At 42.5% G+C, this 16,137-nt stretch overlaps 1 protein-coding gene across 2 annotated transcripts; it reads right to left on the reverse strand.

Annotated features, from left to right (window-relative positions):
• Positions 1–192: 192 nt before the first annotated feature.
• Positions 193–15,311, reverse strand: slc17a6b (solute carrier family 17 member 6b). Of its 2 annotated transcripts, XM_037095167.1 has the most exons (13): positions 14,730–15,311; positions 14,430–14,594; positions 12,598–12,853; positions 11,483–11,601; positions 9,167–9,281; positions 7,779–7,866; positions 7,595–7,681; positions 6,976–7,118; positions 6,669–6,818; positions 5,050–5,182; positions 4,603–4,713; positions 3,367–3,494; positions 1,947–2,288 (listed from the first exon to the last, which is right to left on the reverse strand). In XM_037095167.1, the coding sequence occupies exons 2-13, from the start codon at positions 14,501–14,503 to the stop codon at positions 1,947–1,949; spliced, it is 1,746 nt and encodes a 581-aa protein (XP_036951062.1). In that variant the 5' UTR covers positions 14,504–14,594; positions 14,730–15,311. The 2 variants fall into 2 exon arrangements, with proteins under 2 accessions (XP_036951063.1, XP_036951062.1); XM_037095168.1 differs by having other exon boundaries at positions 193–2,288; positions 14,430–15,311.
• Between the last annotated feature and the right edge of the window lie 826 nt (positions 15,312–16,137).

Raw genomic sequence — 16,137 nt, forward strand, 5'->3', positions numbered from 1 at the left:
TTAAACTCTTCTCCTTTCAGCTTTAAGGGCCCTGAAAACATATTTTCTCAGTCGGCTTTTCTTACTGCTTTTAAATTGGGCAGTGTGCGGTTGGAAAGTTTGATGTCCATGTCCATGTTTAGCAACTACTGAATCCCTTCTGATGGAGCCCCATTGGACCTTATTTGAGAAATATGTGTATGGTAATGAGTGGCAAGAGAAAATACATTTTTTTTTAGCCTGTTTGAATTGTGCTATGAATTACATTACTCATATGATGTTTGTCAATTTAAAAGAGAATTTTTTTAACTCAAAGGAAGTTGCATTTTGTCACTAAACAAATTAAATATAAGACTTTCACCTAACTGCAGTTTACAGTATGGCCAGTTTCATGTGATTTTCACAATTTCAAATGCTTATTCTGTGTGACGGCCATGTTGGTGTTGGTGCAGGTCACTGAACATTTTAACACAAAACTAAACAATGTTCGACTACCTCTATGAATTTATGCAACTTTCGTGATGCAACGTTTTAGTTAAAAATCGTCCCTTTAACTGAGGAACATCAAATGAGTAATTCATGGCACAAAAAATTACTTGTCCTTAACTGTGAGTACTTTTCCAACAATAAGGTCCCATGAAGCACAACGGAACAGACTTCTGCTCTCAATTACAGTTGTTTATCAATCAGATCCAACACATGAAGCAGATGAACTTCTCTGAATGTTAAAACTCCATTTTTTAATAATACATATAGAAACTTTTTCAAAACTTTGATTGTTGTTTTGAAGTCATAAATATTTGATCTCTAGAGAAATTCTTCACTTATCCTTTCGATTATGTAAATATCTATTTCACACTATTTTGAATAATAATTTTTTCCCGTCCATTAAATATTATTCTAATATAGTAAGAGTCTCATACTGAGTTTGGTCAGTTTGCAGTGCACAGACCCTTCGTAAGGTCATGAATCACCTCTTCTAAAATGCTTACATTTAATCTATAAACTCTTATACATATTCACTCTCTAGTTATATCTGTCATATAGGTTTTATCTCAGAGAAATCTGTTAATGATACAGTGGTACAACTAGGCTTCTGTTGGCTTGACATTTATGTGGAAAATGTTAATGAGACTGGCTTCAGTCCTGCACTACACTGCTGACATGTGACGAGCTGCTACAAGCAAATAAAAAACATCAAATGCTCAACTGGCACAAAATGGAATCACATGTAGCAAACGGACAATTTTTTTTACCCTTTATGAGCGTGTAACCAAACAGTCACCGCAAGTCGATATATCGCTCAAATCTCTACACCAGCTCACTTACATGTTGAGGACTTTTGCACACACACACACACACATACACGCACACACAGACACACAGAAGCCGGTGATAAGACAACAAAAGTCGTCATATTGTGCATTAAAAGAACACACTACTCTGAGTGCAGTCAGGAGAGCTACAGTACAATCTATATCAACAGAGTGTCTAGGTTCTCTTTACAATGCTGTGCAGTGACATTTATACACTGGGATGGCTGGCTTGTAGGACGTCGTACTGTAACTTTGATAAATAAGAGGTTGGCAGCTTCTATGTAACCCTACAGGCTTCATTCTGGTCGGGAAGCCTCAGCTGATGGGATGGAAAAAGTTCACATTTACACACGATTGCACTCCAAGTAAATATATCTATTATCAATATGCATATTAATACATTTACAGACTGCCAATTCGATATGTGTTACACCTCTATGAATCAAATATCTTTAGATTTTTATACATTTTAGTCATTTTAACATTAAGTTGATACTTTTTTAGATTTATTTTTTAAGGATTTGTGCAAACAATACAACGATGGATTGTAGATTTTCTTGTTTCTCCTTTGATTTTTTTTTTTTTAATCACTAAACTGACACACACTCAGGAAAATAAGTCTACTCATTGGTCGATGGGCGTGTGTTTGGTCTAGGAGTATCCCTCATCCTGCCTGTATCCGTAGGCCCCTCCTTGTGCTTCCTCTTGGACGTACTCCTCCGTCTTCTCCCAGCCTGAAGCCCAGCCGCCGTTCACCTGTGTGGTGGCACCGTACGACTTCGCCGGAGCTCCAAAGGCACCGTAGTTTTGAGTGATGTCGCCCGTCTCTTCCGCCAGCTCGTCCTCGTCTATGAAGCCGCACTTCTCCTCGCTGGTCAGTTCCGGGTCGGCCCACGGCTGTTTTTCTCCGGAGGCAAAGATCCCGTAGAAGATCACACCTCCATAATGCACCATGGAGGCGATCAGGAACACATACTGCCACTCTTCCCGAGTCTGAACAGGGAAGAAGGAGGAAAAGGAACGCTTTTTTTAAGGGTTTTTGTTGCTGTCAATAAATAATCAATACAGCTTTAGCAACAAACAGATCATACAAAGATATTTCATGTCCTGATGTCATGTCATTGTCTGTAACCGCTTATCCCTTTCCATGGGGTCACGGGGTGTTGCTGCTGGAGCCAATCCCAGCTTTGTCTCAGGGCGAGGGCAGGGTACTCCCTGGACAAGTCGCCAGGGCCCTCACTGATGAGCAATGTGGGGTTCAGTATCTTGCTCAAAGACACTTCAACATGCAGCCCAGCCTTGCCCGGAGCTGGGATTTGAACTAGTGACCTTTTGATCACTAGTCGACCTGCTCTACCCGCTGAGCTATAGCCGCCCCCCTCAGCATTTAAGCAGCAAATCTGAAAGCTGTGGTTGTGAACGTGACAGGATAGAGGAGACAGAACTAAAGATTTAGTTTTACAACAGCCCAGAATCTGAATTGTGTCTGTGTTAAGTTTGAGTTTGTAGAAGACCACAGAACATAAATTAACATTATATCCTGACTAAACCCTGTCGGATCGAGTCGGCAGATTTTAATAATGAGTGAAGTTAAGCAGCATTGTCTCATAACGTAGTGCCGGCTCTCTTAATGGAGGGATGCACTTATCCTCTCTGCTGCTAGGGGATCGCTGCGGGTAATATGTTCCTCATTTTCATTAGTAGTATATGAACATTCAATAACTTTTGTTTGCGTACCACAATGCAGTTGTAGCTGGAAATGATAACCTCTCCTATAAAGACACAGTTTATATTACTACAACTGCATTCATCCATTATGTGCTTATACTGTCCCCAAGCTTCCACTTATGGATGCGTCACATGAGGAGTTGTTGGTGTTAACATTAATAAGCACTTATATGTGTTATACAGCTGTATTATAGTATGTTAATGTGCCTTGTATTAAGTGTATTATATTATATATGTTGCTTATAAATGCAGGTTAGGTTGACTTAAAGTGCTGCTGACAGATCTAAGTCTTAATTTGGGTTATTGCACAATGAAATGAGAGGATCTTCTTGTCAGTTCTTACCTTGTTCTTCGTCATAGTGCCGACAATCAGTGGGCAAACCATCCCAGACAGGGTACCCACACCATTAGAGATACCCATCAGGATACTGGCATATCGTGGAGCGATGTCCAGGTGATTGACATTAAAGCCTGATGGATAAAAAAAAAACATTAAGTGAAAATCTTGTTGTTCACTGATCCCTTCGTGAAGCATGACAAGGCCAGACAGCCAGACTTTGATGTGAAATCGAGGGAAACACAGAGCCAGTGAGTATGAAAGTGATAAAAGCGACAGAGGCGGGACACAGTTGTGAATAAAAGCGGTGCAAATGGTGACCATCTTGTTGCAGGAATAGGCAGCAACTCGCTACACATCCTCCTCCCCCTCCTCCTCCTCCCCCAATCCGACTGGCTGAATGAGTAAGTGTCCTCGCGAGCCGCCTCACACTGCCTGCCTGGCGAATTCCCCTGAGACAGCTAGCACTGAATTATTAATCAATCCAGGAGAAAGCGCAAGAACAACAGGCAAGAAACTGATTTTGCACACAGTCACAGACCTCTGAATCCTCTGTAGCTCAACATAAACACTGAAAGGATCTGTAGAATGAATGACTGAAAAGAGCTGAGAGGTTCATTCTGTAAATCAGTGAAAACGTGTTACAATTATCTGAAATCTAATGTTACAGAAGACTTATCATATACGCTGCTGATAATAATTAAGCTCAGTGTGGCGAAAACCTACATGACAACTGATCATTATCTTAGCTTAGCATAAAGACTGGGAGCAGAGGGAAACATCTAGCCTGGCTCGATGCAAAGGTCTTCTTGGCTGTCAGTGCTCCTGGGCATACTGCTCAGCACATAACTAACAGAGAGCAACAGTAGCTCGCAATAGTTTAGAAATGGAGTCCCCTAACATAAGCTAATGACTGGCCAGAATAACACAGACGTTCCACAGAGCCCCTTTAGCTAGTGAGCTTTAGAGGTGCTGACTGGCTATTATTGTCATCTTTGGACAGAGCTATTCCTTGCTAAGCTAGCATACACTCTCCTGGCTGTAGTTTCATATTTAACATACACATATGTGATGGTATCAATCATTTAATCTAAAGCTCAGCAAATAAGTGTTTCGCCAAATGAGACAAACTATTCCTTTATGTCCAGCAAAGTTAAAAACAACCCTGCAGTGAGCGCATCATTTTAACTACGGTATAATATGGTATATATTCCATTTGAGCTGGAAGTGTGTTTTACTAACCTGATATAGCAAATCCACTGAAGCCCACTGCCAGTACCAGGAAGGAGATGGCCACCCCTTTACTGTGGGAATATCCGACCACCAGCAGCAATGTGGCCTCCATGCCAAATCCTAACAGAGACAGACAGCAGGTCACACACACACACACACACACAATGCCCATGGGCTGTTGGTCATCACAGTGCCAATTGAATTAAGCATGATACATGGTCTGCACTCAATTACATAAGTGACGGATATAAAATCAATGCACAGTCACAATCAAGCGAGTCAACTTGAGTGTAACTATTGAACAGATAGATTTTTATAAAAACCTTCATCCCATCTGGCAAAGAGGAGTGGCTGAAAACGGAGCAGTATGGATCCGACACCGTGACAGTAACACCCTGTGACTGTGCCGAGAGAGGTGTGGAAAACAATATTTCATCCTCGGCTCAGTCTTCTCACCTCCACAGTTCATGATTTTCCTGACGTTGGTAGTGGACAGGATGTTCTTGCTGCGCAGGTAGTCGGCCAGCTGGCCGCCGATGGGCACAATGATGGTCATCACCAAGTGGGGCAGGGCAGACAGTATGCCAACCTACAACCACAAACAGAAAATCTATCAAATCAGCTGCAGCACAACATCTCTGACTGCTCAGTTTTAGATCTGTTGCATTGTGGGACCGTTAGCAGTTCATTGTGGGAATTTGCACTGTAGTGATTTAATGTAACAGAGGGTATCAATCTCGTAAAGGTCCAGTGTGAAGTATTTAGGGGAAACAAAGTAATAAAAAAATTATGATTATGTATTAATTAATGTATAACTACCCAAAGCTAAGAATCCTTTAGTTTTCTTTACCTTACCACTATTATGCACCACCATGTTTTTACGAAAACTAAACCAAACACTGGCTCTTGAGAGGACCTCTACTTTTTCTGTTTTTGTTTTTCGTTTTGTATTTTCATTGATTGCAATCTTCAACACTGGGTCTTTAATAGATAATAACTAAAGATGTGTTACCCCCTCACTTTTACTTTAATTGGTGCTTGGTAAAGGTGCAATATATAAGAATTTGCCAGCTGTCACGTTCTCACTCAAAACAAACATACAAACATACATCTAGTAGTCTCGACTGGGAGCCCGGCGCACCAGTGGCGTGTTGTAGTTTACGCTACTGGCACACGAGTGTTGGACCGGGTAGGGTCAGGGCTAGCTGGTTAGCATGCTTAATTCAATAGATATTTTCTTTAACAGAAGATAAACTTCAAAACAATTTATTTACATTTTATTGATAATGTTATAATTACATTTTTTTTCATAATGTTTTCAGCAAAAATTCATATATATTGCATCTTTAAGCCATGAACATTTAAAGGGGCACTTTGTAGTTTTGGAGAAAAAATGTACACTCAGAAGTTTAATATTTGCATAGTTAATTAGCTAATAATATAAACTGAGATTTTTTTTTTTTTCAACAAGCTGCTCTCAGAGGAAAATATGGTTCTCATAACACTGTTTTGACCTAGAAAGGTGGCAGGGTCAGCCAAATATATACAAAGTAATACAGTATGCATTTTATTTAATTTTATTGAGTGATGAAAACAAAGAAAGTTTCTTTAAATAGGTTGATTAGGCATAAACTCTTCTGATTTTTTTCCCCAAAACAACATTCTGCATCTTTAATGTCATTAATACTAAGATATGAAACCAAATTTTGAGGGGCTTGAACAGATCCTGTGTTTAATAGAGATGCTCCCTTTTGATACATTGTTAGCATAAACCTGATGTTAGATTTATTGTATCTATTTAATTCCATATGAATGACTTATTCAATGGTTGCTTATTTTCTTAAACCAATGTTATTTAACGTCACTTTGACATCCTTTTTTCTTTTTGTACATCTTTTGTGAACTGATGCTGCCTCATTACGTAAAACACCAGTTCATGAGAGAGAACCACCAGTCATCGATTCTGATAATGATTCGTGCCAACTACAAAGTGTTACATGCTCAGCTCTGAAACATCTATCGTGTATTGATCAAACAATTCATGCTCCACGTTTGTCACTTGTCCACTAACTCACCTTGCTTATCTCGAAGCCAAACACCTCCTCGAAGTATGCAGGCTGGCTAATGAGCAGCAGGTAAAAGGTCCAGCTCCTGCAGAAGTTTGCCACAATGATTGCATAGACAGGCATAGAGGTGAAGAACTTCCTCCAGGGTGTCTTGAATTTCTGGAATGGATCATCACAAAGGATTTAATTTGACTGATAAATAAGTTTGGTTGTGTCTCTCTGGCAAAAAGACAAAAGGTCATGGAAGTGGCTGATTGAAAGCTACGGGTGTCAGGTGGACTGAATGATACTGCTTGTCTAGAGGGCCTCGCCTCACCTCGGCAGGACCCGATAGCTTGACACTCTCTCCAATGCTCTCCTCAATGTAGCAGCGCTCCTCATCCGTGATGGTGGGATGCTCAGCGGGGCTCTCGTAAGACACAAGGATCCAGAACATGTACCAGAAGATACCGACGCATCCTGCATATCACGGACATATATCATATACACATCAGGACTTCAGATCAGCACAGATGTAACACTGCAGCTAATTTTGACCTCAGCAGGTCGGTACACACACAGTGTTTGGCAGCTTGATCTTTCCGAAATGCCTGAGAGAATAAAAGCCAGACAGGAAAGCTAACTGTATTCAGTCCAGAGAGAGAGAGAGAGAGAGAGAGAGAGAGAGAGAGAGAGAGAGAGAGAGAGAGAGAGAGAGATGGGGGGTTATTTATTGACACACCCAAACATAGGAGGGAGGAAATCGATATGCAGTCTGCCCAGAAAAATCCATTCGACTTTCACTGTCAAACTCTGCAGCTTCTACGGAGCTTTAAACACTTTTTTTAAAACACAGTTATCCATTGTTTTGTCATTGTTTCGCCACGGAGTCACACCTCATCTCCCACTCCACTGCAGACGGAAAACACATGCAAGCCCTCGTCAATGAATCTTACCATAGACGTAGAACACTGAGGACCAGCCTGAATACTGAACCAGGATTCCGGCCAGAGGCATCGCTATCACAGCACCGGCATACGAGCCTGACGGACACGGACGGGGGAAGATCAGACCTCGCAATCGATACACACAATGCATCAGTTTTCATTTATGTCATACACAATACTAATAAGTCATTACCACAGAACGAGATGGTGGCCAGACGACTCCTTTCCAGCGGAGGAGCCCACTTACTCCAGATGCCGTGACATGCTGGGTATGTTACTCCCTGAACGCAACCGCACAGAAAGAGTCTGTATTAATTCATGGTAAAGAAACATGCAGCAACAGTGAGCAGCCAACCGGACCAAGTCTTTAAGAAATACATATTCAAGCAATAAGAGCAGTCAGTGCTCCCTGTCAGCCATTCATCTGCATCCCAGGAGCTTGTAGTGTGTGCGAGCAGAATGATTTGAATACAACCAATCAACTTGATGAAAAAAATAAATATGCAGGTTTGTGCAATTAGATGATTAAATGCCACATGCATCATTTAGTTTACACCAATTTTGATGGATCCTTTATTCCAGTAAAATAATAGATTCAAAATCCCAACATAAATAGAACAAAACAAAGCTTTACCTTTGCATTGTACCTCTGGATTATTTGCATTTAGGATGTACTCACAATCTGCAAGGGAATACCCTTTTAGATCTGAACAAGGACCCACAGATATGTCTTATAATAACTAACAAAAATTAACATTCTCACCCTTTTAATTAACCGGAACAAATTGCACGGGGCCATGAGCAAAGAGGACCTGATGAGCTGTTCATGGAGCGAAGCGGCCCCGCGGCCATTAAATGTTCATCAGCCGCTAATTTGAACAAACTGTGTTGGCGTAAAAATACGATCTGCATGGACTTTCTGAAGAGGGCAGCGCTCAGCCTCCAGCCTTCAAGGGATGAAATATTAGATCTTGATATTAAATCGTTTTTATTCACACAACAAAACTCCCATTTAGACTTTAATGACTGTGTGCTGCAACATGTATTATCCAAAAAACACAGATAGTTAGAACTGTAGCATCAGTTTTCCGTGTTTTTAACCCAACAGTCAACAGACTAATTTCATCAGCACGCCAATACTTACTATACAAAAGGCAGACAGTGTATCTGTGTGTCATGTTTCACTACAAAGCCAGAGGACTGACCCGTTTTTTTGCCTTTCAGCATTTCCCTTCTCATCCCCTCTGTGTATCGGCCCTTTGCTGACATGTTTACAGGATATAAAGTATGACAGCAGAAAAAGGAGCTGGACTATCCCACAAACACTCAGCAGTAGTGGACTGGATCAATACAGCTCAGCTCACGTTTCAGTCATTTTTCGTGGAGTGAAATTTGCAGGCAGGCCCTCTGTATGGTGTGTTATTGCAGAACTCTGGGCCATAGTAACGCACACTCACATCGGACATACAGCAACCTACGTAACCTTTATGTTCTCCTAATAGCAAAAATAAAATCAGTTTATCTCACACAATACAATCCTTACTGAAGCAAGGGAAGATTTAAACATGTTGTCGATATTACCTCCACCAGGCCTTGTAATATCCTCACAAAAATGACACACCCATAATGGACCCGGGCGGCCGAGGGGATGAACATGTTGAGAGTTGAGGTCAGGACGATGGCTGCACCAAACACCCTGGAAATGACAGGATTATAATATTTTAGCGTGTGTGACTGATTACTACAACACAATAACACATAATAGTACATGAATAATAATTAATAATCACATTTCATCAATTATTTGTATAACTGTATGCAGGAAATAATTGTGTGAAGGCATGTGTGTGTTAAAGGTCGGGGTGGCTTTGCCGAAAAGTGACGATTTTGGGAATACGGTTGTTTGACCTTGAAAGAAGGGAGATAATGGCATCAGTGGTACCTGGGATGAAAATGTGGTTAGGTCCCGTGTGGATGAGTAAATATGACATACAGTAGGAATGATGAAATGGCTCTGAGCACATGACAGATGGCATAATGGCATCGAATAGTGGGAGGAACTTGAAAGGATATGAGATTTAGTGTTAATGTGAGCGACGTTTTGCCAGGACCAGACTCAGTTTTGTTGCACCTGCTCCTTGACAATAAAACCTAATCATCATTGAACTATGACGATTGTTTTACTGTAGTTATTTTTCAATAAAATGTGTCTGATTTCCTGAGCTCATCCGGCCTAAGTGAAGATTTTCTTTCCCAGAATAGCTTTAATTTATTTATGTTGTAAACGTTGCTTTGTGACGTTGTAAACAGGAACTGTGCATTGAAATATTACAATTAAATATCCCATTCTTATGTCTTATAACGACATAATTATGAAATATTATTGGTCAAAGATTTTTAATTAGCCTTCACATTTCACTGAAAATATGCAGGAAACGTAACAGATTTAAATCTGGCCATGAATGTCTTCCTTCTCTTTCCCCTTCTGGAGAAAAAAGAGAAATCTGTCACGAATTTAAACCGAGCTCATCGCACATGGACGCCTTGTGTCCTCTGTTCTGATTGGCCTTGCGCCACGTTCGGTCTTCTGACGTCAGTGAGCTAAACATTCCGAGCGGCCACGCCCCGTTCACAGTCGCATCGATGCGTAGGTGTCGCTTAGCAACAACTTCGACATCGGCACTAGTCAGGAAATGTTTTTTTCTTTTTTCGTTACGAATGACGTTTTCATTTGACGCTTAATTCTGGAACATCATTATACAGCTCACAGCGTCTTCATTTTCGCGTGGATGAAAGAAGAAGAACGTCATTATATTTAAATCCTATTTGTCTTTTCCTCACGGTGAGGCAGCAGCTGAGGCGGGAGGACCAGGCCGTCCATAAACACCGAGCCAATTTGTCATTTCGGTCACGTTCTCCCGCCCCTCTCATCTGCACGCGGGGGGCAAACCCTAATCCGGTTGAGACCACTGTTCGGCACGAGACCAATTGATTTGATTACATCCGCGTGTCAATCAAAAGGACGAGGAAGAGACAAACCACGAATATAAACATTTTTTAATAAAGGAGACGGGCCTACAAGAAAATCAGGAAGCTATATTTATACACGGTTCTTCTGGCTCCATTATTATTATTATCAGTATTACTGTTGTTATTATTAAGCAGCCTAATGTTACAGTATTGTTTGGCCTCTACTGTTTAGCTGACGATGACATCAGCACTCAGTATTCATGGCAGACAATAAACATTCGGCATTTCATCCCCTTAAAATGTGCGTATTAATATCACAGCTCCGTGCGAGGTAAAGCCTTTGGCGACAGGACAGGTCTGGTCTCGGTGCCCTGAGAGAGCGGCGGATTAGACCCGGCTCCCCCCGGGAGCTCATTAACAGGTGGCAGGGAGCCCTGACACCGGGAGCTGCAGGCCTGCCAGCCCGGCGCGCCGCCTGCAGCCCTGCATCCCTCCAGACCGTCTGCGCCACTTAGGCACAGATACTCCGCCTATAATGGGAACTGTTCATCCGAGTCGCAATTCAGACAACGATTATTATTATGTATGTATGTATGTATGTATTTATTTATTTATTTATTTTTAATTTTTTTTTTTTTTTTTTTTTACACTGAGGTTGCGTGTGGTTTGGTTTGTTCCAGTAACCACGTGATCATTTTCGTCTCCTTCCTGGGCTTTATTTTGTTATTTTTTTATGTTTTTTTTTCCCCCTTAAATAACAATGAAGACAGAGGGTCACACCAGCTGTTCAGTCATTTCGTTCAACCGGCCATGATAATAAAAATAATGCATAGGCCTATATATAGAGAGAATGAAATCATACTGCTTCATCAGCCAATCCAGTGGCTGTGCTGTATCAGTGGTGCCTCAGGTGGAGGGGCCGCCTACCTGTTCGCTGCCAGCCTGGAGGAGATGTATCCCCCAGGGATTTGCGTCACGATGTAGCCCCAGAAGAAAGAGCCGTGGATCAGCCCCACCGTCTCCGGATCCCAGTTGAACTTGGCTTTCTGGAAGACAAAGCCGTTTAAATCCATAAAATAAAAATAAGAAATAAAATAAAAGATAAGATATTGTCAGAGGACCTCTGCTGCAGCAGGCTGCTGCTTCATTTTGTGGCGATCATTTAGGAAACAAAAAAAACAAAAACATTTATTGTTCGGATGGATTGGCCTGTTTATTAAAGGCCTGCTGCCTTTATTGGTTCATTTCGATCTCCTCACCAAAATCATTCATCTGGCCTGCACTGTCAGAGGAAAAACTAACAAGAACATGATTTGATCTTCTTCTTCTTCCTCCTCCTCCTCTTCCTCCTCCTCTTCTTCTTATGTTATTTGATGTAGCTATTCTACGATTATTCCGTCTCAACACAGAAACATGAATATAAATGAACCAATCACCAATTACCTAAATATATCGTGAATTCACATATTGAGACATAACCTGCTTTAAAAGATACACCTGGCTTTTAATTTCGCACCTCTTGCATTTTTATGCAAACAGGTGCTTTCAAGGGAATTCAATTTTAAAATAACGTGACAGTGTGACGTTTTTTGTTTTTCTTTTTGTCGTGCGTTTCTGCACGATTCAGCTTTTACACAGGGACGCATTCGATCTTATTAAAATTTCATCCTGTGATCCACATTTTAGAGACTATAAAAACGAGCTGACGTGAAGCAGGGTCACATTTATGACACATTAATAATGTAGGCATGTGTTAAAAATACCCCACGCCTATTTAAAGGATTCTTACACACAAATATCAGCCTTCATTTGGCAGAAGCTCTTCGGGCACAATCACTGGGGGCAGTTTAACATTTAGGAGGTGGTTTTATGGCCTATAATATAACAGCAGGCCTCGTGTGTTCTGCCGTAGTTTCCCCTCCACCTCCTCCCTCTTCTTTTCTTTTTCCCTCCCCTATAACTCCGAGCAGCTGCCTCGTGTCTGGAGGCATGCAGCCTACGTGTGTTTCTACGTCAGGAGAGCTCGCTGCCGGCTGCCACACCTCCTTGATGATGATCTTGCCGTTCTGGTGGATGGTGCTGTTGTTGACCATGCCCACTATGGCCACGCCCAGGTTGCACCGGATGCCGAAGGAGATGCAGAAGCCCAGGCCGCTCAGGATGGCGATGATGTAGCGGCGGGGCAGACCGCAGCAGTTGCAGTCGCACAGCGGGGGCTTCTTCTCCGCGGCCTCCCGGGGCCGCCCGTCCTCCGTCAGCTCGATCACCTCGCCCGTCTTCTGCCTCTTCTCCATCACCCTGTTAACAACAGCCAGGGGGGAAGACAGTGTCTATAGCAAGTGTGCCTAAGGAAACACCAACACTGAAAATATCTAAAATGTCTCGTCAAAGGTGCTGTCTGTATGATAAAGTTGATACTTGGGCCTCATACCCAAATCGTCTAATAATGACGCTTTGGAACTACAGGCCGCCTTCCCAAAGCGTCATTATTTCAGGAGTTGAGAATAAGAGTCAGAAATCGCATTTTCCTACAAATTGCACCTTTAAATGTGAAATATTTCACATCATATTTCACATCATATTTTATTAGGCCCGTTTTTTTTTATTATTTGTTTTTTTTTCTGTTTCCGGATGAGGGATTAATTCTGGGCTGGGTGCTGGGTGGGAGGTTTTGGGAGGTTTGCGTGCCTGTCTGAGATTTCATGTCACTTCAGTCAAGAACATGAAGGAGGAGAGTCATGCACAACCACCAGAACCAACCATCTGTACACGTGTGAGGCCTCCACACTGGAGATCAGTCTCTCTGTCAGGCTGAAGGAGCGTCACATCTAGCTGTGAGACATTATGGGCATCACCTTTTAAACACATGTATCCACCTGGTTTTCCTCTTGAGAGGAAAAGATAAGAACGTAATAATTCAGTGGGACCCGTGGAGCTGGTGTCCCTGACTGTACCGCATTGCAGCAGCAGCCCAGCTCGCTTTCACACTCATTAGCATTCACGGGACCGAGCAGCATCTCCAGCCTCCAGACAGAAACACGTCTGTGGGCATTCCTCGGACCCCTCCAGGAGAGCCACAGCTACAACAGAGTGTCCAAATCCAGCGTGCAAAAAAAATGATCCAAATTGAGAAAACAAACAAACAAACAAACAAACAGCTCAACAGCAGCCAATTAAAAAATATATACAATGAATACATATTTATGTATGGATTGCAGTTTCTTTTTTGGGGGGGGGGATAATCGGAAACCAAACTTGAGCTCATCAGCGATACATGCGCATTCGTTTTTCGTTTTGTTTTTTCTTTTTTGTTTCTTTTTTTTTTTATTGGATTTCTCTCTCAGATCGGAAATAACTGCGCACAAAAACACATGACGGATAGATTCACGAGGGATCCATCTCTAGATAGCAGACATGCGTCTTTATTCGATCGCAGGTGCAGACACCATCACCACCACCTCTCAAGGAAACCCCATGTTCGAGGCGACGCGTTTGATTTGATTCCGCACGTTCACCCTGACGCGTGCGTCACTGCTTTTAAAGATAATATGATACAATGCGTTATATCAATTATGAATGAACCCACACCCCTCAAAAAAAAAAAAAAAAAAAAACGCGCGTGGGGGGCCTGCACGTCCCGTTTAATGAGATTCACGCACAGGCCCCGCATCAGGACGGACTGACAACACACACACACACACACACACACACACATTTGATTGCATAATTTTCCTCTCCCATCCAGAGGCGTGACTATCATCCCTGTTTAAGTTGTAGCTCAATTTCGGGTGACCATTCATCACAGTCACACTTCCACACGAGGCAATTGGCAAACACATAAATAGATAAATAAATAAATAAAGCGTGTCCTTACCTGTGCATATGACCTAGGGCCTTCCCCGCAAATTCTTTCACCCCCGCCGTGGCTCTCATCTTCACCGCCTCCATATCCAGTTTCTACGCGTCGGCCTTGTTTCTCGAGATTATCTTTAATGCTCGATCTTCATGTTACACAGCGCAGGATGGCCGACTGCAGCGGCTGAGAGGAAAAACAACAAACCAAGTTATGACAGAATCTACGGTCCAGGGGAGGCGACGGTCCCAGGAAAAAAAATAATAATAAATTAACAACAACAAAAAAAAAAATCAAAAAACAAAACAAAACCGCGCCTACTTTTCACAATCAAAGATTCTGGAAACGAAAACACCTCCGCGTAGAAAAAATAAAAGACTCAAACGAGCTGTGCGCCTTCGTCCACCCCCAGCTCATCTCCCGCCTGGCGTACAGTAGCCGCGCCGAGTGCCATCACGACGGAAACTAACGCGGAGGGGGTGAAATCGACGGCCGGCGTCGTGGAGCAGCGCAGGAAGAAAAAAAAAAAGAGAGAGAGAGAGAGGACGATTGAATAGGAAGGATTAGTGGAGGGGGATAAACAGGACGGGAAAAAAACCCAAACCTGAAAGTTTAGGGAGCGGGAGTGCGCGTTTTTGTGTGTGTGTGTGTGTGTGTGAGTGTGTGTGCGTGTGTGTGTGTGTGTTTGGAGCGGCTTCGGTGAATCGAGCGGGGCTGGATCGCGTCTCCTGTGGTGGTGAGCGCAGGTTCATCTGACGTCGCGTTTCAGCACCGAGGTCAGCGACGGCAGCTCCGCGTCCAGCAACATCTGGCCAGCTGCTCCGCACGACTCACTGGGAGGCCGGGAGTCGACATAAAACATGAGAATACACACACACACACACACAAACACACACACACATACGCACACGAATCTGATTCTGTTGGTGGTTTAATAAAAACATATGAAGGAGGAGGAGGAAAAGGGGAGGACAGGGTTTTACATTATGTCGTAGTCTGAATTATGTGATCTTTTTTTAAAAAAATGTATTCGTTTGCATGTGTTTATTTATTTATTAATGCTCAAAAGTGTGGAATAAACACAAAACCAGGCGCAGTGAAGCCCAAGTATGAGAGCTGCAGGTCTCCCGAGGGCGGTGCTATGGAAACCAAATGAGCAGGAGTGGATTCCCCCTCCAACGAGCTCCTCTCTCCTCCTCATCGTAGGAATCCATCAATTATTTAAGCATCTCCCATATTTCCACCCCCCACCCAACGCCCTCCCACCCACCACATCTTCCCCACAGAGGCGTGAACACAATTCTGGAAGGATTTTTCTTTTCAACATTTAACATTTTAATCAAAGACACATCTGATACCTTGAGACAGGATTTTGAAGCCCCCCAAAAAATAAAAGGCTAAAAGCCACTAATATAATCCAGTTAATAAGAATTGAAAATAGTATAACATCATAATAATGATAGCGATATGAGTAGTTTCAGGTGTGGAGATGTGAGGTGTGTTGTTAGAGGACAAAAGAGAGAAGAGAAAAGAGATCAGCGTGTGCTCCTGTCATTTGTTGGTGTCGGGCGACACCTGGTGGTCACACGTGGTACATCACCCTGCTCTCTTTACACTATGTGTGATTATTCTGAGCTGATTCTGATTCATTTGTGCTTGTTATATTCGTCATTTATCTTCTTTACACCCATGTTTGTTTTGTTGAATCGTGTCTGATATAAGAGTTCAG

This window comes from Acanthopagrus latus, chromosome 4 (genome assembly GCF_904848185.1).
Source record: "Acanthopagrus latus isolate v.2019 chromosome 4, fAcaLat1.1, whole genome shotgun sequence".
Lineage (NCBI taxonomy): Eukaryota > Metazoa > Chordata > Actinopteri > Spariformes > Sparidae > Acanthopagrus > Acanthopagrus latus.

Coding starts and splice junctions, on each gene's coding strand:
- slc17a6b (XM_037095168.1), bottom strand. CDS start 14,503: ATGGAGGCGGTGAAGATGAGAGCCACGGCGGGGGTGAAAGAATTTGCG. Junction 7,867..9,166: donor TATTACAAGGCCTGGTGGAG/GTAATATCGACA, acceptor GGTTGCGTTCAG/GGAGTAACATACCCAGCATG. Junction 7,682..7,778: donor GGCCACCATCTCGTTCTGTG/GTAATGACTTAT, acceptor CGTGTCCGTCAG/GCTCGTATGCCGGTGCTGTG.